The sequence below is a fragment of the Eriocheir sinensis genome, chromosome 67 (assembly GCF_024679095.1).
Source record: "Eriocheir sinensis breed Jianghai 21 chromosome 67, ASM2467909v1, whole genome shotgun sequence".
NCBI classification, from domain to species: Eukaryota; Metazoa; Arthropoda; class Malacostraca; order Decapoda; family Varunidae; genus Eriocheir; species Eriocheir sinensis.
The window spans coordinates 9885876-9903375 of NC_066575.1; the positions used below are offsets into that span (position 1 = coordinate 9885876).

At 43.2% G+C, this 17500-nt stretch overlaps 1 protein-coding gene across 1 annotated transcript in view; it reads left to right on the forward strand.

The window, feature by feature from the left end:
- LOC126988073 (uncharacterized) overlaps window positions 1-17500 on the forward strand; it is a gene marked incomplete at its 3' end in the record, with an annotated part of 74986 nt that overhangs the window by 24986 nt on the left and 32500 nt on the right. The window contains 1 exon segment of the mRNA XM_050845881.1: window positions 13463-13780. Within this exon segment, the coding sequence (XP_050701838.1) occupies window positions 13463-13780 (318 nt within the window).

A 17500-nucleotide genomic window follows, 5' to 3' on the forward strand; every position in this document is an offset into this window, starting at 1 on the left:
CCAAACACCTAACGCAGGGGTTCCCAAGCTTTTCCTAGCATGACCCCATTCAGCACTTTCAACTGTTCAGTGCGATCCCAAGTGTGTGTGTGTGTGTGTATATATATATATATATATATATATATATATATATATATATATATATATATATATATATATATATATATATATATATATATATATATATATATATATATATATATATTTATATATATATATATATATATATATATATATATATATATATATATATATATATATATATATATATATATATATATATATATATGTATATATATATATATTTTTTTTACAACAAAGAGGAAGCTCAAGGGCACACAAAAAAAGAAAACAATAATAAAAAGCCCGCTACTCGCTGCTCCTAAAGTAAAACAAAAGAGGTGGCCGAAAGGAAGATCAAATACAGGAGGAGAGGTGTCCTGATACCCTCCTCTTGAAAGAGTTCAAGTCGTAGGCAGGAGGAAATACAGATGAAGGAAGATTGTTCCAGAGTTTACCAGCGTGAGGGAAGAAAGATTGAAGATGCGTGGTAACTCTTGCATAAGTGTTTTGGACCGTATAGTGATGAGCAGGAGAAGAAAGTCTAGTGCAGCGGGGCAGCGGGAGGGGGTAAGGCATGCAGTTAGCAAGTTCAGAAGAGCAGTCAGCGTGGAAATATCGATAGAAGATAGAAAGTTAGGCATCATTGCGGCGGAATTTAAGAGGTAGAAGACTATCAGTATGAGGAGGAGAGCTGATGAGACGAAGAGCTTTAGCCTCCACTCTGTCCAGAAGAGCTGTGAGTGGAGCCCCCACATGAGATGCATACTCCATACGAGGGCGGACAAGGCCCTGTATATGGACAGCAACTGTGCAGGGGAGAAGAACTGGCGGAGACGGTACAGAACGCCCAGCCTCGAGGAAGCTGATTTAGTAAGAGATGAGATATGAAGTTTCCAGTTGAGAGTTTGAGTTAAGGATAGACCGAGGATGTTTAGTGTTGAGGAAGGTGATAGCTGGGTGTTGTCAAAGAATAGGGGATAGTTGTTTGGAAGATTGTGTCGAGTGGATAGGTGGAGAAACTGTGTTTTGAGGCGTTGAAGGACACCAGGTTCTTCTTGCCCCAATCGGAAATAATAGTAAGGTCTGAGGCTAAGCGTTCTGCAGCCTCCAGCCTTGAGTCGTTAAGTTCCTGAAGGGTGGGTCTTCTATTAAAAGAAGTTGAGTAATGCAGAGTGGAATCATCGGCGTAGGAATGGATAGGACAGTTCGTTTTGGAAAGAAGATCATCAATGAACAATAGAAAAAGAGTGGGAGATAGGACAGAACCCTGTGGGACACCACTGTTAATAGATTTAGGGGAAGAACAGTGACTGTCTACCACGGCAGAAATAGAACGGTCAGAAAGGAAACTGGAGATAAAGGTACAGAGAGAAGGATAGAAATCGTAGGAGGGTAGTTTAGAAAGCAAAGATTTGTGCCAGACCCTATCAAAAGCTTTTGATATGTCCAGCGCAATAGCAAAAGTTTCACCGAAACGGCTAAGAGAGGATGACCAAGAGTCAGTTAAGAAGGCTAGGAGATCACCAGTAGAACGTCCCTTGCGGAACCCATACTGGCGATCAGATAGAAGGTCAGAAGTGGAAAGGTGCTTTTGAATCTTCCGGTTAAGGATTGATTCAAAAGCTTTAGATAAACAAGAAAGTAAAGCTATAGGACGATAGTTTGAGGGATTGGAGCGGTCACCCTTCTTAGGTACAGGCTGTATGAAGGCATACTTCCAGCAAGAAGGAAAGGTAGATGTTGACAGGCAGAGGCGAAAGAGTTTGACCAGGCAGAGTGACAGCACGGAGGCACAGTTTTTAAGGACAATAGGAGGCACTCCATCAGGTCCATAAGCCTTCTGAGGATTGAGGCCAGAGAGGGCATAGAAAACATCATTTTGAAGAATCTTTATAACAGACATGAAGGAGTCAGAGGGGGGATGAGTAGGAGGAATATGCCCAGAATCGTCCAGAGTGGAGTTTTTAGAAAAAGTTTGAGAGAAGAGTTCAGCCTTAGAGATAGATGAGACGGCAGTGTTGCCGTCAGGACTGAGGAGTGGAGGGAAAGATGAAGAAGTGAAGTTGGAGGAGATATTTTTGGCTAGATGCCAGAAGTTACGGGAAGAGTTAGAGAAAGCAAGGTTTTGACATTTTCTATTAATGAAAGAATTTTTGGTTAGTCGGAGAATAGATTTGGCACGATTTCGGGCAGAAATGTAAAGTTCATAATTAGCATTAGTTTGAAGGCTCTGGTACCTTTTGTGAGCTACCTCTCTATCATTGACAGCACGAGAACAAGCGTGATTAAACCAAGGCTTTTCAGCGTGAGGAGTAGAGAAAGAACGAGGAATGTATGCCTCCATTCCAGAGACAATCACCTCTGTGATGCGCTGAGCACACACACAGAGGGGTCTCTATCCTGGAAGCAATAATCATTCCACGGGAAATCGGAAAAGTACATCCTCAGGTCGTCCCACCGAGCTGAAGCAAAATGCCAGAAGCATCGCCTCTTCGATGGGTCCAGAGGGTGTACAGGAGCGATAGGACAGGATGCAGAAATAAGATTGTGATCGGAGGAGCCCAACGGAGAGAACAGTTTGATAGAATAAGCAGAAGGGTTTGAGGTAAGGAAGAGGTCTAGAATGTTGGGCCGATCTCCAAGACGGTCGGGAATACGTGTAGGGTGCTGGACCAACTGCTCTAGGTCGTTGAGGATAGCAAAGTTGGAGGGTTGTTCAACAGGATGGTCTGTGAGAGAGGATGAAAGCGTAAGCTAGGGGTGAACTTTGAAATCTCCTAGGATGAAGATTTCAGCAGGGAAGTGGTTCAAGATGTGCTCCACTTTAGAATTCAAATAGTCAAAGAATTTTACATAGTTGGTAGAGTTAGGTGAGAGATAAACAGCACAGATGTATTTAGTAATAGAATGACAATGAAGTCTTAGCCAGATGGTGGAAAATTCAGAAGAGTCAAGGTTGTGGGCACGAGAGCAAGTGATGTCGTTACGCACGTAGGCGCAACATCCAGCTTTGGATTGAAATTTAGGATAGAGATAGTAGGAGGGAACAGAGTAGAGATTGCTGTCAGTAGCCTCAGAAACCTGTGTTTCGGTAAGGAAGAGAAGGTGAGGTTTAGAGGAGGAGAGATGATGTTCCACAGAATGAAAATTAGAGCGAAGACCGCGAATGTTGCAGAAATTGAGAAGAAAGAGGTTCGAGGAGTTATCAAGACACCTCTCGGGTCGGCAGCCAGAAGGGGAGTCCTCCCTGGGGGAATTTGTGGTCCCCCCCCCAGGCGGGGACTCCGAGGCTTGGTGTAGGTGCGCCATTTTGAAATTTTAATTTTGGGAAAAGGTGTATATGTTGTGTGAATGTAGTGTGGTGTGGCTAAAGAGAGGATCTGTCTTTAGAGAGCATGCTGAACTACTCTCCGGTGTTGGTGAGACAATAGGGAAACGGTTATAGTTCAGCAAATCTTAAGTGGCGGCTCTGACGTAGACAGCCCGCTAGACTCTGTTGCCACGTCTCCAACTGACCTCGCACACCATGCCTCTCACACCCTTCTCTCTCTCTCTCTCTCTCTCTCTCTCTCTCTCTCTCTCTCTCTCTCTCTCTCTCTCTCTCTCTCTCTCTCTCTCTCTCTCTGTCTCTGTGTGTGTGTGTGTGTGTGTGTCTCTCTCTCTCTCTCTCTCTCTCTCTCTCTCTCTCTCTCTCTCTCTCTCTCTCTCTCTCTCTCTCTCTCTCTCTCTCTGTATGTGTGTTTGTGTGTGTGTGTGTGTGTGTGCGAGAAAAGTGGGGGTGTACTCTCATTCGGGGAGTATGGTGCACGACAATGGATAATAATAATAATAATAATAATAATAATAATAATAATAATAATAATAATAATAATAAACCTCTTTTAAAAAATGCACCAAGACTCTTTACCCCTTGGGTGGTATGGAAATAGGGTCAAAGTGTAATATTTTAATGTTCTTAGCGACCACTCCTTCCCCACTCCCTGGCCATCCCCAGCGGAACCTCACCATTCACCTGGATGACTCGCATCAAAATTTGCTTGACGGTCCTGGCATTCCATATACAGGTACAGTCTCAATATTTTATCATAATTATGCCATATGGCTGATATTGTATGGCAGATGGCAGACACACACCAAAAAATGGCAGAAATGCGATAATTAAAGCAGGCAGAGCAACTGGCAACTGCGGTGTGTTGGGTTGACTTGAGCTGACAACGCCGTGGTGGCAACGCTGCCAAGTGTTGTACAAATTTCTTTGTATTCACTCACAGATAGAGAATCAATCATAAAAAACACATATGTTTTTATACTAGAGTGAGAGAGAAAGAGAGAGACACGGGGAGAGAGAGAGAGAAGGGTGTGAGAGGCACGGTACGCAAGGTCAGTTGGAGACATAGCATCAGTGTCTAGCGGGCTATCTACATCAGAGCCGCCACTTAAGATTTGCCGGACTAAAGTGAGGACAGGGGAAGGGTCTTTGGAGGGCTTAGCTCCCTTCTCACCTCCCATATATACCTCACCGGGAGTGGCTTGCGCCCGTTCGGTAGGTGTCTTCCTACCTACTCCAGTCATATATATATATATATATATATATATATATATATATATATATATATATATATATATATATATATATATATATTTTTTTTACGTCTTGGCCTATTGCGCCGGTAGGCTTCTTCCCGGTGGATCCTGATGGTCGGTCCAAGGCTTCTTCCCGGTGGGTCCTGATGGTCGGCCCAGCCCGTTCTGGAGCAGGCGAGTGTTTATAGTGGCGCCATCTTGCATTGGCTCATGCTGCCCTCCCGGAGCTCATCTTTAATAGTATAATCTAGAGTCCGGGTTGATAAGTGGTCTTCTGGACAGCATGTGGGTAGTCTTAAGCCACTCGGCGGGGGCTGAAAAATCTCAGCTTGGTGTCACCGGTCGGGATTGAACTCGCGTCCTCCAGATGAGGCCGTCACGCTATCATTTAGCCACCGCCTACCTATATATAGATATATATATATATATATATATATATATATATATATATATATATATATATATATATATATATATATATATATATATATATATATATATATATATATATATATATATATATATATATTCGATGAAATTAAATTCACATAAAATATCAACCTCTGTGCAGGAGCAGGCTGAGAGCACTCACTTGTGCTTCCACCCCCGCTCCCTCAGGTCAGTTCCTGTGAACCGCAATTTTATGTGGCGTTTTAGTGTGGTAAGATGGTGCAATGCTACGATATAGTGCAACAAAGGAGGAATCACAATGGGAAGAGAAGTGATGATGTTGCGTTACTCTTTTGAAAATACTATATTTACATTGCTGATTAATAACATTAATTGAAATATATTTAGTAATACGAGTACAATTCCTTTTCCAGCGGCCAGCCATTATGGAGAGGTTTTTAAAGACACCATCTGAAACTTCCGCCAAGAAACGGAAGCGCTCTATTAATCCATCATTCCCCGACCAAAAATTCACAATAGTGCTGTAAATAATATATATATATATATATATATATATATATATATATATATATATATATATATATATATATATATATATATATATATATATATATATATATATATATATACATTTACATTCAATTAATGTTATTAATCAGCAATGTAAATATAGTATTTTCAAAAGAGTAACGCAACATCATCACTTCATCTTCCCATTGTGATTGATTCTCCTTTATATATCGCTATATCGCATTCATCTACCATCTTAAACCAAAAACGCAAAATAAAATTTTGTGGTTCACAGGAACTGACCTGAGGGAGCGGGGGTGGAAGCACAAGTGAGTGCTCTCAGCCTGCTCCTGCACAGAGGTTGATTTGTTATGTGAATTTAATTTCATCAATTGTCAAAAACCATGGAAGTGGGGATTCTTTTGCAGGGGCGGATACAGGAGGCCCGGGCCCCCCAAAATCTCCGCCCCTCCAGAAAATCTCGAGTGTATGCGGATAGTGGGTACAGAACTGACTCGCTTATAATGTGCTGCAACTATAATACGAAATGTGTCGTCAGCTGTAGGCATATGCAGGAGCGGATACGGGGATGGGGAGCCAGATGTCCCGGCCCCCCAAAAAAAATATTAGGATAACTAAAATATTTGAAATACCCATGAATTGAGAAAACATAAAATATATTTAAGATACCCCTAAAAAGCTAGACAGCTGGGGAGTGAAGCCGGCCGCCGTTAGATAGCTCTGGACGCTGTCCTCCAAACTTTAAAAAAAATCCTCCTCTATAGGTTCCTTGGGTTTTACTATGCGGAGGTGGACGGGATGCTCAGGCAAGATTTAAATTTTTTCGGTGTCTGATGTAATTTTTCACTCTCCTGCAGGGCCAGGGCATAACGGGCACGTGCCCAGGGCCCCGCGCTCTTATGGGCCCCGCACTCATCTAATAATCTATATACTCGTACAGGGCCGTAGTACCCAGGGGAGAGAGGGACCGGAGGTATCGGACGACCCCCCCCCTCCATCTGCTAAAATGTCCACATTCTGAGAGAGTGAAAACGAAAACTGGTACCTTTCTGTTGCATTTCTGGAGAACTCAGGATTTTCTTTATTTATTTTCAGTATATAAATTACGGAATCGTATATTGAATATTATAGCACAAGATTTAAAGGCCTAGGAAAAAATCTTTGTGATCTCATTCCTCACATGCAAGCAGAAAGTGAATTTTAGTGCAGGCCACTATCATCATTCGGCACTTCGAAGAGGAAATAAGGGAAGACTTCCTTGCCTTTGTGCACGCCCAAGACCTCACCGGTAAAGGTTTAGCCTGGCTCCTTTTGCGCACCGTTGAAGACCTCGGATTGGACATGGCCAAGTGCAGGGGACTTGGTTTCGATGGAGCAAGTGCATGGGAAAATTAAAAGGGTGTGCCGCAGTAATCATGAAGAAGTACACCCTGGCCAAGCCAATCCACTGCTTTAACCACCGGCAGAATCTAGTACTGACGAAGGCGTGTGACGTCAAGGAAGTGAAGATCGCTCTTCAAACACTAACCGAGGTGTACAACTTCGTTCATTCTTCGAATATGCGCTCTCTCCGCTTCACAGAGGTAGTCAAGCTTACCTCGGCCAAGCGCGAAAAGCTTGTTCCCCTGTGCCCCACCAGGTGGATTGAGAGGCATGACGCAGTGCTGGTTTTCGTTGAATTTCTGCCTGTCATCGCTGTTTTTCTCGAGGTAGAATTTGACACCACCGCTGGGCTCCTTCTCATCGCCATACGTGTTCCCCGCTTTCTCGTTGGACTGGTTGTAGTGGAGTGTATATTGGCGCATACTCTCGAGCCGAGCCTAACTCTTCAGAGAAATGATGGCGACCTGGTGTCAGCCTATGCCACGATTCGTGGCATCAAGACCATTTTTCCCAATTTCAGAGCAGATACAGAGAATCATTTCCACGACGTGTTCATGAAAGCGGAAGAGCTTTTGGTCGAGGTGGGGTCATCGCGTGACACCATCCCTGTGCCACGACTCTGTGGACGACAGACCCGGCGATCAAATGTTCCGTGCGAGAATGCTGAGGAGTACCTACTACCGCAGGGCGGTGTACATTCCGTTCATGGACCACGTCTTGGCTGAGTTGAAGAGTCGGTTCGGCGACGACACAGTGCCTGTCGCACTCCAGCTCAAGCAACTCCTCAAAGGCCCTGAAACGGATGTTGCGGCTGTGCTTCAAGCGGCGAAGCTCTACGAGCTCGACATCGAATCCCTGACACTCGTGATGGCGGAAGCGGAGCGCTGTGCATTATCTGTTCCGGTCTTCCAAACTATCAAAGAAGCCCAGGGACACGCCAGCACCAGCATGTTCCCCAATCTCGCCATTCTCTTGAAAACTCTGTTGACGCTTCCAGTCTCCAACGCGAAAGCCGAGAGGTTTTTCTCAGCATTGAAAAGGCTGAAAAGCTATCTGAGGAGTACCGTCGGCCAAGAGCGCCTGAAAGGACTTGCCCTCCTCTGTGTCCACTATGATATCTCCATTTCAGTCGAGAGTTCGGCAAATTCGACGAAAAAAACCCGCCGACTACTCTATGCTTAGTGAGTCACTTGTTGAATACTTGGGAATTTGTAAATATATTTCTTTAGATCAGCCAATATTCGCAAATGTGTTACCTCAATCCCATGTAAAAGAAGCCCTATAAGAATTCCTTTTTATCTTCAGCTGTGTCTAATTTTACATATTAACTTTTTTGTAAAGGTTAGGTTTGTAATTTATATATGACCTGTATTATGATCACCCTTGCTGCTTACATATCGAAATAAACGTTTAGTTTTCTTCGAATGCTCGTATGGTGATGATTTCTACCTGTTCAGATCTGCCTTTTCACTGGTCGGATGTACAATTTGAATTGTTTCTTTCATTTGTCACATATACGTTGATTGCTCGGGAGCTGCGGATTTTAAGCAAAGAACCGCCATCACTATCCATTGGTCTTCACTGTTTTGAGGTTGTCGCTAACTTATGAAATTTTACCATCGGGCCCCCCCCAAATTGATTTTCTGGATCCGCCCCTGTTCTTTTGCATATATACCAAAGTTTTACGGGTGCTGACGATAATGAGGATGTGAATTTTTTTAAAAAATAGTAAATAGGGAGATAAAACGAAATTTAGATTACGCGAATTTCACGACGATGTAAGAGCGGGAAGGGTAGTAAGGGAGTGAGGGGAAGGGGGGGATTCAACGGTCAGTTGTGGCTCGTGTGAGGGTGCTTGAAGCAATTATTATTTATTATTTGACTTTTTTTTCTCAATGAAAGTACTATACAGCACTGAATTTGACATGGTCTCGTAATCCCTGCTTGGATATTTCGTACCCCCAGGCCTTGGGGGTACCTCAGCGACCCCACCGACCCCATGACCTCTTTATGACCCCACATAATGAGCATTCCGACCCCACTTGGGGTCCCTACCCCTGTTTTGGGAACCCCTGCCCTAACGCAATATTTAACCAGCATCTCCATTCTTTCACCCCCTTTACTGGTAAACTCTGGAACAGTCTTCCTACGTCTGTATTTCCTCCTGCCTATGACTTGACCTCTTTCAAGAAAAGTGTATCAAGACACCTCTCCACCCGAAATTGACCTCTCTTTTGGCTACTCTTTACTTTTTACTTTTGTGGGAGCGGCGAGTAGCGGGCTTTTTTTGTACTATTTTTGTCGCCCTTGAGCCGCATCCTTTGATGTAAAATAAATAAATAAATAAATAAATAAATAAAGAAATATATATATATATATATATATATATATATATATATATATATATATATATATATATATATATATATATATATATATATATATATATATATAATGAAGAGGAGTACCAGGGCTGGCAGAAACATCTCTGCTATCTTTAGACTTCTTTAATAAGTTGGTGACGTTTCGGAACGAACATGTTCCATCATCAGACCTAAAAACATGTTACAGTGTGTCACATACAAAGTAAGATAAAAGAACACTGCTAATAAAATTGATCTACAATAAAAACAAGCCGATGTCTTAAGAAAAGATAAAAGATAAAACGTGAAAACACTTGAAAGCAAAATTAAAAGTTACCAGTAAGCGGGAGTGTAAACATAAAAACGAGGTTTAACAGTAAAACTAGTAAAAACAAACGGATTATAAAGTAAAAAACTAAGGGGGAGCGTAAAAGTACCCCAAAAAACAAGGGAAGTAGACAGATACTATAGAACAATATAAAACAATAAGTTCAAAACAGCAATAAATAAAACAGTGGGTTGAAGAAAAACAAGTGAAAGAAACAATGAAAAAAAAAAGTTACAATGCAGATAATAATACCTTAGGCTCCACTGATGTGGAGTTGTCTCCAATGGTGGGTTTGTTGAGGTGAGTGTGTAGCGTCTCCATAATGGCTAGGTCAGCTCTGAACCGAGCTCTGTCCAGGACAGTGAAGGAGTTTCTGTTGAATGGGTGGTCGACCACCCACTCAACAGAAACTCCTTCACTGTCCTGGACAAAGCTCGGTTCAGAGCTGACCTAGCCATTCACACACCTCTCTTGGACAGAGTGGAGTCTAAGACTCTTCGTCTCATCAGCTCTCCTCTTACTGATAGTCTTCTACCTCTTAAACTCCGCCGCCATGTTGCCTCTCTTTCTATCTTCTATCGATATTTTCACGCTAACTTCTCTTCTGAACTAGCTAACTGCATACCTCCCCCCGCTCCCGCGGCCTCGCCGCACACGACTTTCTACTGTGTGTGTGTGTGTGTGTGTGTGTAATAATAATAATAATCGGTTTATTCAGTTACGGCAGGCGTCAGGCTCAAAATTTACATATTATAAATACAATTAAGCTTCGCTGACGAAAACAAGTACAATGAGAAGGGGGGGATGTGGGAACGGGGGTGGGGTGATATGTCTGTGGGAAGGCTGGGGCGATGGAGCTTTAGGTAGGGAAGATGGGAGTTGTAGGAGTGCAGTGTGGTGGTGCCGGGAGGGGGGATGGGCCGGTCTCTTCAGATGACGGTGAGGTCAGGTCACGTGTAAATCCTCAGGTCAGACGCTGGGTTCAGGTGACAGTTGACGGTGGTGGGGCATGTGGGCAGTTTATGGGAGGTCACTCAGGTACCCAGGCTTAGTAATGGGGTGCTGAGCTCCTGGGCCGGCAAGACACAGGTGGTGGCTGCTGCTCGGCTGGTTGATGAAGTTGCCATACATTTTGCTCCGATCCTGAGTGACGAGGCTGCCACACTGCCTGTCACCTGCTGCTGGGTGAGCGAGATGGTATCCTTCGGAGCTTGAGGGTGTCAGCGGGGATTTCTTACCTGAATTTCTTACCTGGATGGGGACACGCCCCATCCAAAAACTGTGATGTCCCCAACCAAAACTGCAGCTGATGAATTTTCATGAAGATGGTCAGATGGTTGGCTAATATGACATCACAAGATGGCACGGACAACTACTAATTTTCAATACCCAGTCAAAACATCAATCCAAACAGGACACCCAAGAACAACCAAACCACGTGGCAAATTAATCAAACTCGTATAAGAACTGATCAAGATGCTTGCCCAGCTGGTGCTTGAATGCATTCACCGAGATGACAGAAACAACAGAATCCGGCAAGCTGTTCCAAATGTTAATCACTCTCAATGAGAAGAAGTGGGCTCTCACATCAGTGTTACAACGGGGGACAAAAAGTTTATAGGAGTGACCTCTAGTGTCTCTATTGCGAATTCTCGTCAGCAAATGATCAAGATTCGGAGAAAGTCCTTTTACAGTTTTAAACACCATAATAAGATCAGCTCAAATCAGTCTGCCTTTGATCGAGTAGAGACTCAGTTGCGCGAGACGATCCCTATAAGGTATGTCACAGAACCCAATGATTTTCTTAGTCCCCTTCTCTGAACAGCTTCTAGTAGTCTTACATCACCCAAATATCCAGTAAACCACACCACAGAAGCGTAGTCTAGAATTCGCCTAATATGTGAAATAAAAACCTCTCTCATAAAATCCGGAGCTCTACAGATAGTTACCTAAAGAATACTATAGCTTATGATACTAGCTTTGCCTGCAATCTCTCTCACATGAAAATGGAACTTGAGAGAAGAATCAATCCTGACCCCAAGATATTTGTGGTTGTCAACATCTTAAATAGTTTGCTCACCAATGAAGTACTGCAAGAGAACAGGTGCATCTTGAAAACTTCTACAAAAGTTCATTCTGACACATTTGCCAATTGAAAAAGACAAACCCCAAGATCTACTTGTATTGAAGAGTAGATTAATATCCCTCTGCAGATGAAGATGGGATATTAAATGGTCAGATTTCAATATTACCAAGGATCCTCACTTTCATATCCATTACTCTCCAAAAAAACTCCTTCTTTTCTTCTTCCGATCTCTTCTCATTTAAATCACGAACCTCACCTCTGAGTTCATTCAACTTGTCTCTCTCTTGTTCATTCAGATCTTTCCTCAGCCACATCATTTTGGTGTCTTCTTCTCCCGCAAGCTTCCAAGCCAGGGCCTCTTCTGCTTCGCTCTGTGCCTTAAATCTTATCCTAATTGGTCTATCTCTTTCTCCATTGTATTTTCCAATCCTATGACAGTCATCTATTTCTTTCACCAGGTCACTTCCCTCTTCTTGTACCCTCCGAACGATCTTCTTCACTACATCTTTCAAGATGTTTTCCCTCTCCGATTTGTTTGGGGTCTTCTCCTCCTTTACACCGAACACAATGACACTCTTCTTTTTCTCCACCGTGCCTCTTACCAGTGCCTCATTTTCTTTGATTACCTTCACCATCTTCTCAGCCATCTTCTCCTCCAACTGCTCCTCCACAATCTCCTTAAAGCTCTGTACACTCTCACTCTGCATCATCTCTCCGTCTTTATCAACTTTGTTCCAGATTCTTGACTCTTTGCTCCACTTCCACTTTTTCTTCACTTCGCTTCGCCTCCCACTTATTCCGCTCCTTATTCATCTTTTCCACCGAATCCACGCTTTCCTTTATCCCCTCCGAGCATTTTGTTATCTGAATTTTAAGCTCTACCACTTCTACTTGTGGATCACTTATCTTTCTCTTGTCCTCCTCTCTCTCCCTTCTCTACTCACTCACCATCTTCATCACCACTTCAAAATCACTCTCCAACCCTTTTATTCTTCTCTGCAATAATCTATTTTGCAATTCACTGTTCTCCTCAAAACCCGAGAAATCACCTACCAGCTGCTGTTTACGTGATGGCGGCGTAAACAGATCCATCTCGGGCTCGGTACGGTTCTCCATTTTCCTCCCTCCAGTATCCACCATACAACACTTTCTCCTCCTCCCCTCCTCCCAATCTCTTTCTGGGACTAGCGCCAGTAGTACCCTCCCCCGTATGTCAGAGGTTATATATAAAATAGGCAAACATTAAAAAAGTTATAACGTTAAAAGTTACAAAGTGTGTGAATGTGTGTGTGTGTGTGTGTGTGTGTGTGTGTGTGTGTGTGTGTGTTATTTGTATATACGTATATCATTCAAATTCTGGCAATGGACTTATAAGTTTAGGATTGAAGTGGTCCACGGTGTTGAAGGGCTTAGACCACCTTGCTTTGAATTTCATAATTTTGCCTGCTTCCAGATTTTTTTTCCTTGTGCATTGTAATAATCATCAACAAATTGTTATATACAGGATGTCATTATTTAGTTATTGCGTCTGTGCATTGTGATGTTTTGTCAATTTATTATATTCTTTGATTATGATAGTCATTCAAATACAAATACAAGTGCTATTTTAGCATCACGTATAATGGCTAAGGTAATATAGGTTTCACTACTTAGAGACACGTTTCAGTAACAAATATTTTTTTTATATCTGTGTGTGCTTTTTGTTCTCATCAGAATTGCACCAGCGACAGTGATTATGATGGTCATCCTAACCCTGATCATCCTTAATGAAGAAGCCGTCATCCTTGTCATTCCTCATTTTCCCAAGTCCCTGTCCTTCCTCACATCGCATAGAGAAGGAACCATCTGTAAATGCTTGATTAGATCATGGCCCGACAGTGAGGTCACTGCTGCCTACCTGAACCTCTCACTGTCATGGCTCAGCAACACTTCGACCATCCAAGATCTGAGGTCAAGACATCCAAATCTTCCCATCGAGCTGCTTCATGATGGCAAACACAAGCGGTGCTCACTGCTCCCTACCCTCTTCAGGTAAACACAAATAACAGTTGTCTTAATAATTATTTCGATAACCAGGATATGTGCACAAATTTAGTTGCATTCAGTTAAGATTTATAAAGTTACCCTTTAATATTATATAAGCTTTACAACTTTTCAATAGACACTAGTTCAACTGTACAAGATAAAAAGACAAAGCCGTCACAGATTAATGATTCGAGATGATCATTTGAGAGAGCAAACAAGTCGTTATTACTTGATGTAAGCATTTGATAAGCATCATTTGGTCTCGTGGCATATGGCACTGGGCATCTCGTAGTCCTGAGAGCAACTATTTCAGCATTGTCATAGTCTGGGAAGGCTGAGCTTAACATTTCATATTTTGGAGTCAAGTGTCAAGGCTTGGGGTATGAGTATGAGGGTTAAAAATAATTTTTTGTTTGTTTATGGTGTACTGAGGCTAACACGCTTGGGCATCGCCGTTCTCGCGCCGCACACTAGGGGTGGGCAGGTGCCAGTACCAATACCGGTACTAACGGTACCGACTAAACGGTACGGTACCGGTATCAGACTGCTAGGTGCCGGTGTGGTGTCATCTGTCATCCGGTATCCTAAGACATCCCATCCTTAATTTCGCATCGCGGAATCCAATCTTTACTATCACAGAGTAACTAAATGAAGCATCTAAGTGTAAAAAAGGTCCAAGGAGGTCCGAAAAAGCGATGTAAAGCGGAACAGATCACAAGAAAAAGAAGAAAGTGATTGTTGATATCCTAGTTATATACATACATACGTCATCATTTGCTTTCATAATAATATAAATAAACTTGGGTGGGACAGATCCCGACAAGCAGTCGACAATAGACACGGCACCGTGTCGAAATTCATGTATGTACTAAGGATGGGATGTCTCACGATCTTGGGATGTCTCATGACACCACACCGGTACCAATACTGACAGTCGCTAATGCTGTCCCTCATTTCTCCCTCACACGAGTGAGAGGCTGAGTGAGTGCCTGAGTGGATATCTCAGTGATATGGTTATTCTCTCTCTCTCTCTCTCTCTCTCTCTCTCTCTCTCTCTCTCTCTCCCTGAATAAAGTGAATATTTATTTTTTCGAAAAAAAATCAGCATATATAATTATTATGGATGGACTCATAGTCTAATAACAATAACAGTATATATTAGCGAAAAAGAGAAAAAAAAGAAAAAGAATCAAACATGAAGAATTATCTAAAAGATAAGTTAATAAAATAATGGAGGCGGGAGGGAGGAGGCAACAACGCAGGGCAACATGGCGGGCGGTGGGAGGACGACCAGTGACTCAGCAAGGCCTCGCTCGTCTCCACACCCAGCCAGCCAGGCAGGGCTGGCGAGCGTGTCACTAAGCGGTATTGGAATCGAACCAGTACCAGTAGCGGTACTGGGTACCGTTAAAGTATCGGTACCTTAACGGTACTGGGTGCCGTTAAGGAACCGGTTCCTTATCCGTACTGGGTACCGTTAAGAAACCGGCACCTTGTCGGTACTGAGTGTCGTTGTGGAACCGGTACCTTATCGATACTGGGTACCGCTTTAAGGGAGTGTCGGCGTCATATATACACTAATTTTCATAATCTACCCTGGTAGTGATAGATGGAAAACGTGAAACCCTGAAGAGTTAGAGGAAAACGAAACAGGTGAGGACAGCGAGGACTATGTTGCGGGTGGATTTTAATTAAATCCCCGCCCTGTTACATGGCGGCCATTTTTAAATATCCTCTTCTGTAAAATTTTCTTCAAACAACTTAAAAAGACATTACTCAGAAAGTTATCAGCCGATTTCAGTAATTCTTATTTTATTTTAAAGAGGAAATTATGCGTTTTTTTTTTCGTGTTGAGCATAATGAATGGCTTTTTGCACTTAACTGTGGTATTATTTTTTCTCGCAATTTCACAGATTCCTGAGAAATTGTTAATGCAAAAAAATAATATACTTAAAATAAGAGCTTTGTAAAATCTAAATTACGCAAACTGGAACCAAAGGTCTAACCTTTCATTTTACAAGTATTCAAAGGATATTGGTAAATCAGGTTTGTTAGAATGCAACTTTGAAAGTTCAACATATTACTAGTAAAAAATATTTGGTAAATGTCCAGAGAGTTGCCCATCTCACTGCGGTACTTCTCACCCTAACCATGGGTTAGATCTCATAATTCTATGCATTTTGAACCCCATATATATGCCTCGCAAATTGATAGAATCGCTGCTAGCGATTTTTGAAAAGTTAGTGAGTTTTTTGAGGCCGCCTCGGGGCGTCACGGGGGGGGACTGGGATACTTTGTTCCCCCGCCTCCAAAATACGATATTACGCCTCCATATTGTACTTGAGGGACGAAATACATGTCCCTTAACCCTAATATGAAGGCGGAAAAATTTAAAAGTAAACAAAAAGTGGTAAAGGTAGTGAAAAAGCATATTATACATACGCGCGATGTGTTTTGATGGCGGCCATATTGGGAAGTGAGCAGTGTTGCCAACGATCCGGTTAGCGATGGTACGCTAGGTTAGCGATGGTACGCTAGGTTAGCCATTAGCCCACGCATGTGAGACCAGGTCCACCACGCGTGGTTATTTTTTTTTTAGAACACGCACCTCTCCCTAATACTATACCCGGCCCAAACCTTCACAAAAGCCTTTGGGTAAAGGTGCGTGTTCTAAAAAAAAAATAACCACGCGTGGTGGACCTGGTCTCACATGCGTGGGCTAATGGCTAACTAAGCGTTCCATCGCTAACCTAGCGTACCACCGCTAACCGGATCGTTGGCAACGCTGCTCACATCGCAATGGCGTCGCAATGTAAACACATCGCGCGTATGTAAAATATGCCTTTTCACTACCTTTACCACTTTTTCATTACTTTAAAGTTTTTCCGCCTTCATATTATGGTTAAGGGACATGTATTTCGTCCAATTAAGTACAATATGGAGGCGTAATATCGTATTTTGGAGGCGCGGAGTGATTTTCAATAATTACCAAAACACTAACTTTTCAAAAATCGCTAGCGGCGATTCTCTCAATTTGCGAGGCATATATATGGGGTTCAAAATGCACGGAATTATGAGATCTAACCCATGGTTAGGGTGAGAAGTACCGCAGTGAGATGGGAAACTCTCTGGACATTTACCAAATATTCATGCCTCGTGTTTAATGCTTGGGAATTAAATATTTTCTGGATGAATTATACACCATGAGAAAGTACAACTTTAGACAAAGTCACCATTGAAAATCTACATAAAGGGTGTTCCCACCAAGAATGTACATCGCCGACGCTCCCTCAAGAAACTGGTACTGAGTGCCAGTGTGGCAGAATGAAATGTCCGGGCTTCTTCTTATGTGATTTACCCCCTAAATAGGGGGAACGGGCCTTTGTCTTTCGACGGCCCGTCGCAGGGGGGAACCCGCCGCTGGCGTGCGGCGGGTGTAGGGACACCTCCGCCGCCGCCACAGCCACGGGTAATAGCCGGCGAGCAGCGACGGAGGCACGGGCTCTCTGGGCAGGCGCCCAGCAGACACCCGTAGCGGTACTCGTGCGAGCAGCCGACTGGTCGACTTGACCGCGGAGGGGTGGCCCAAAGCGAGGATGACCCCACGGGTCCACCTCACCTCCGTAGAAGGGCCACCCGGCTGCTCGCTCGAGGAGTGCTGGCGTTCCACTGATGTCCGGGCTGTCCGGGCGTCCAACTTATCGTACTGCAGAGGCACTTGTTCAC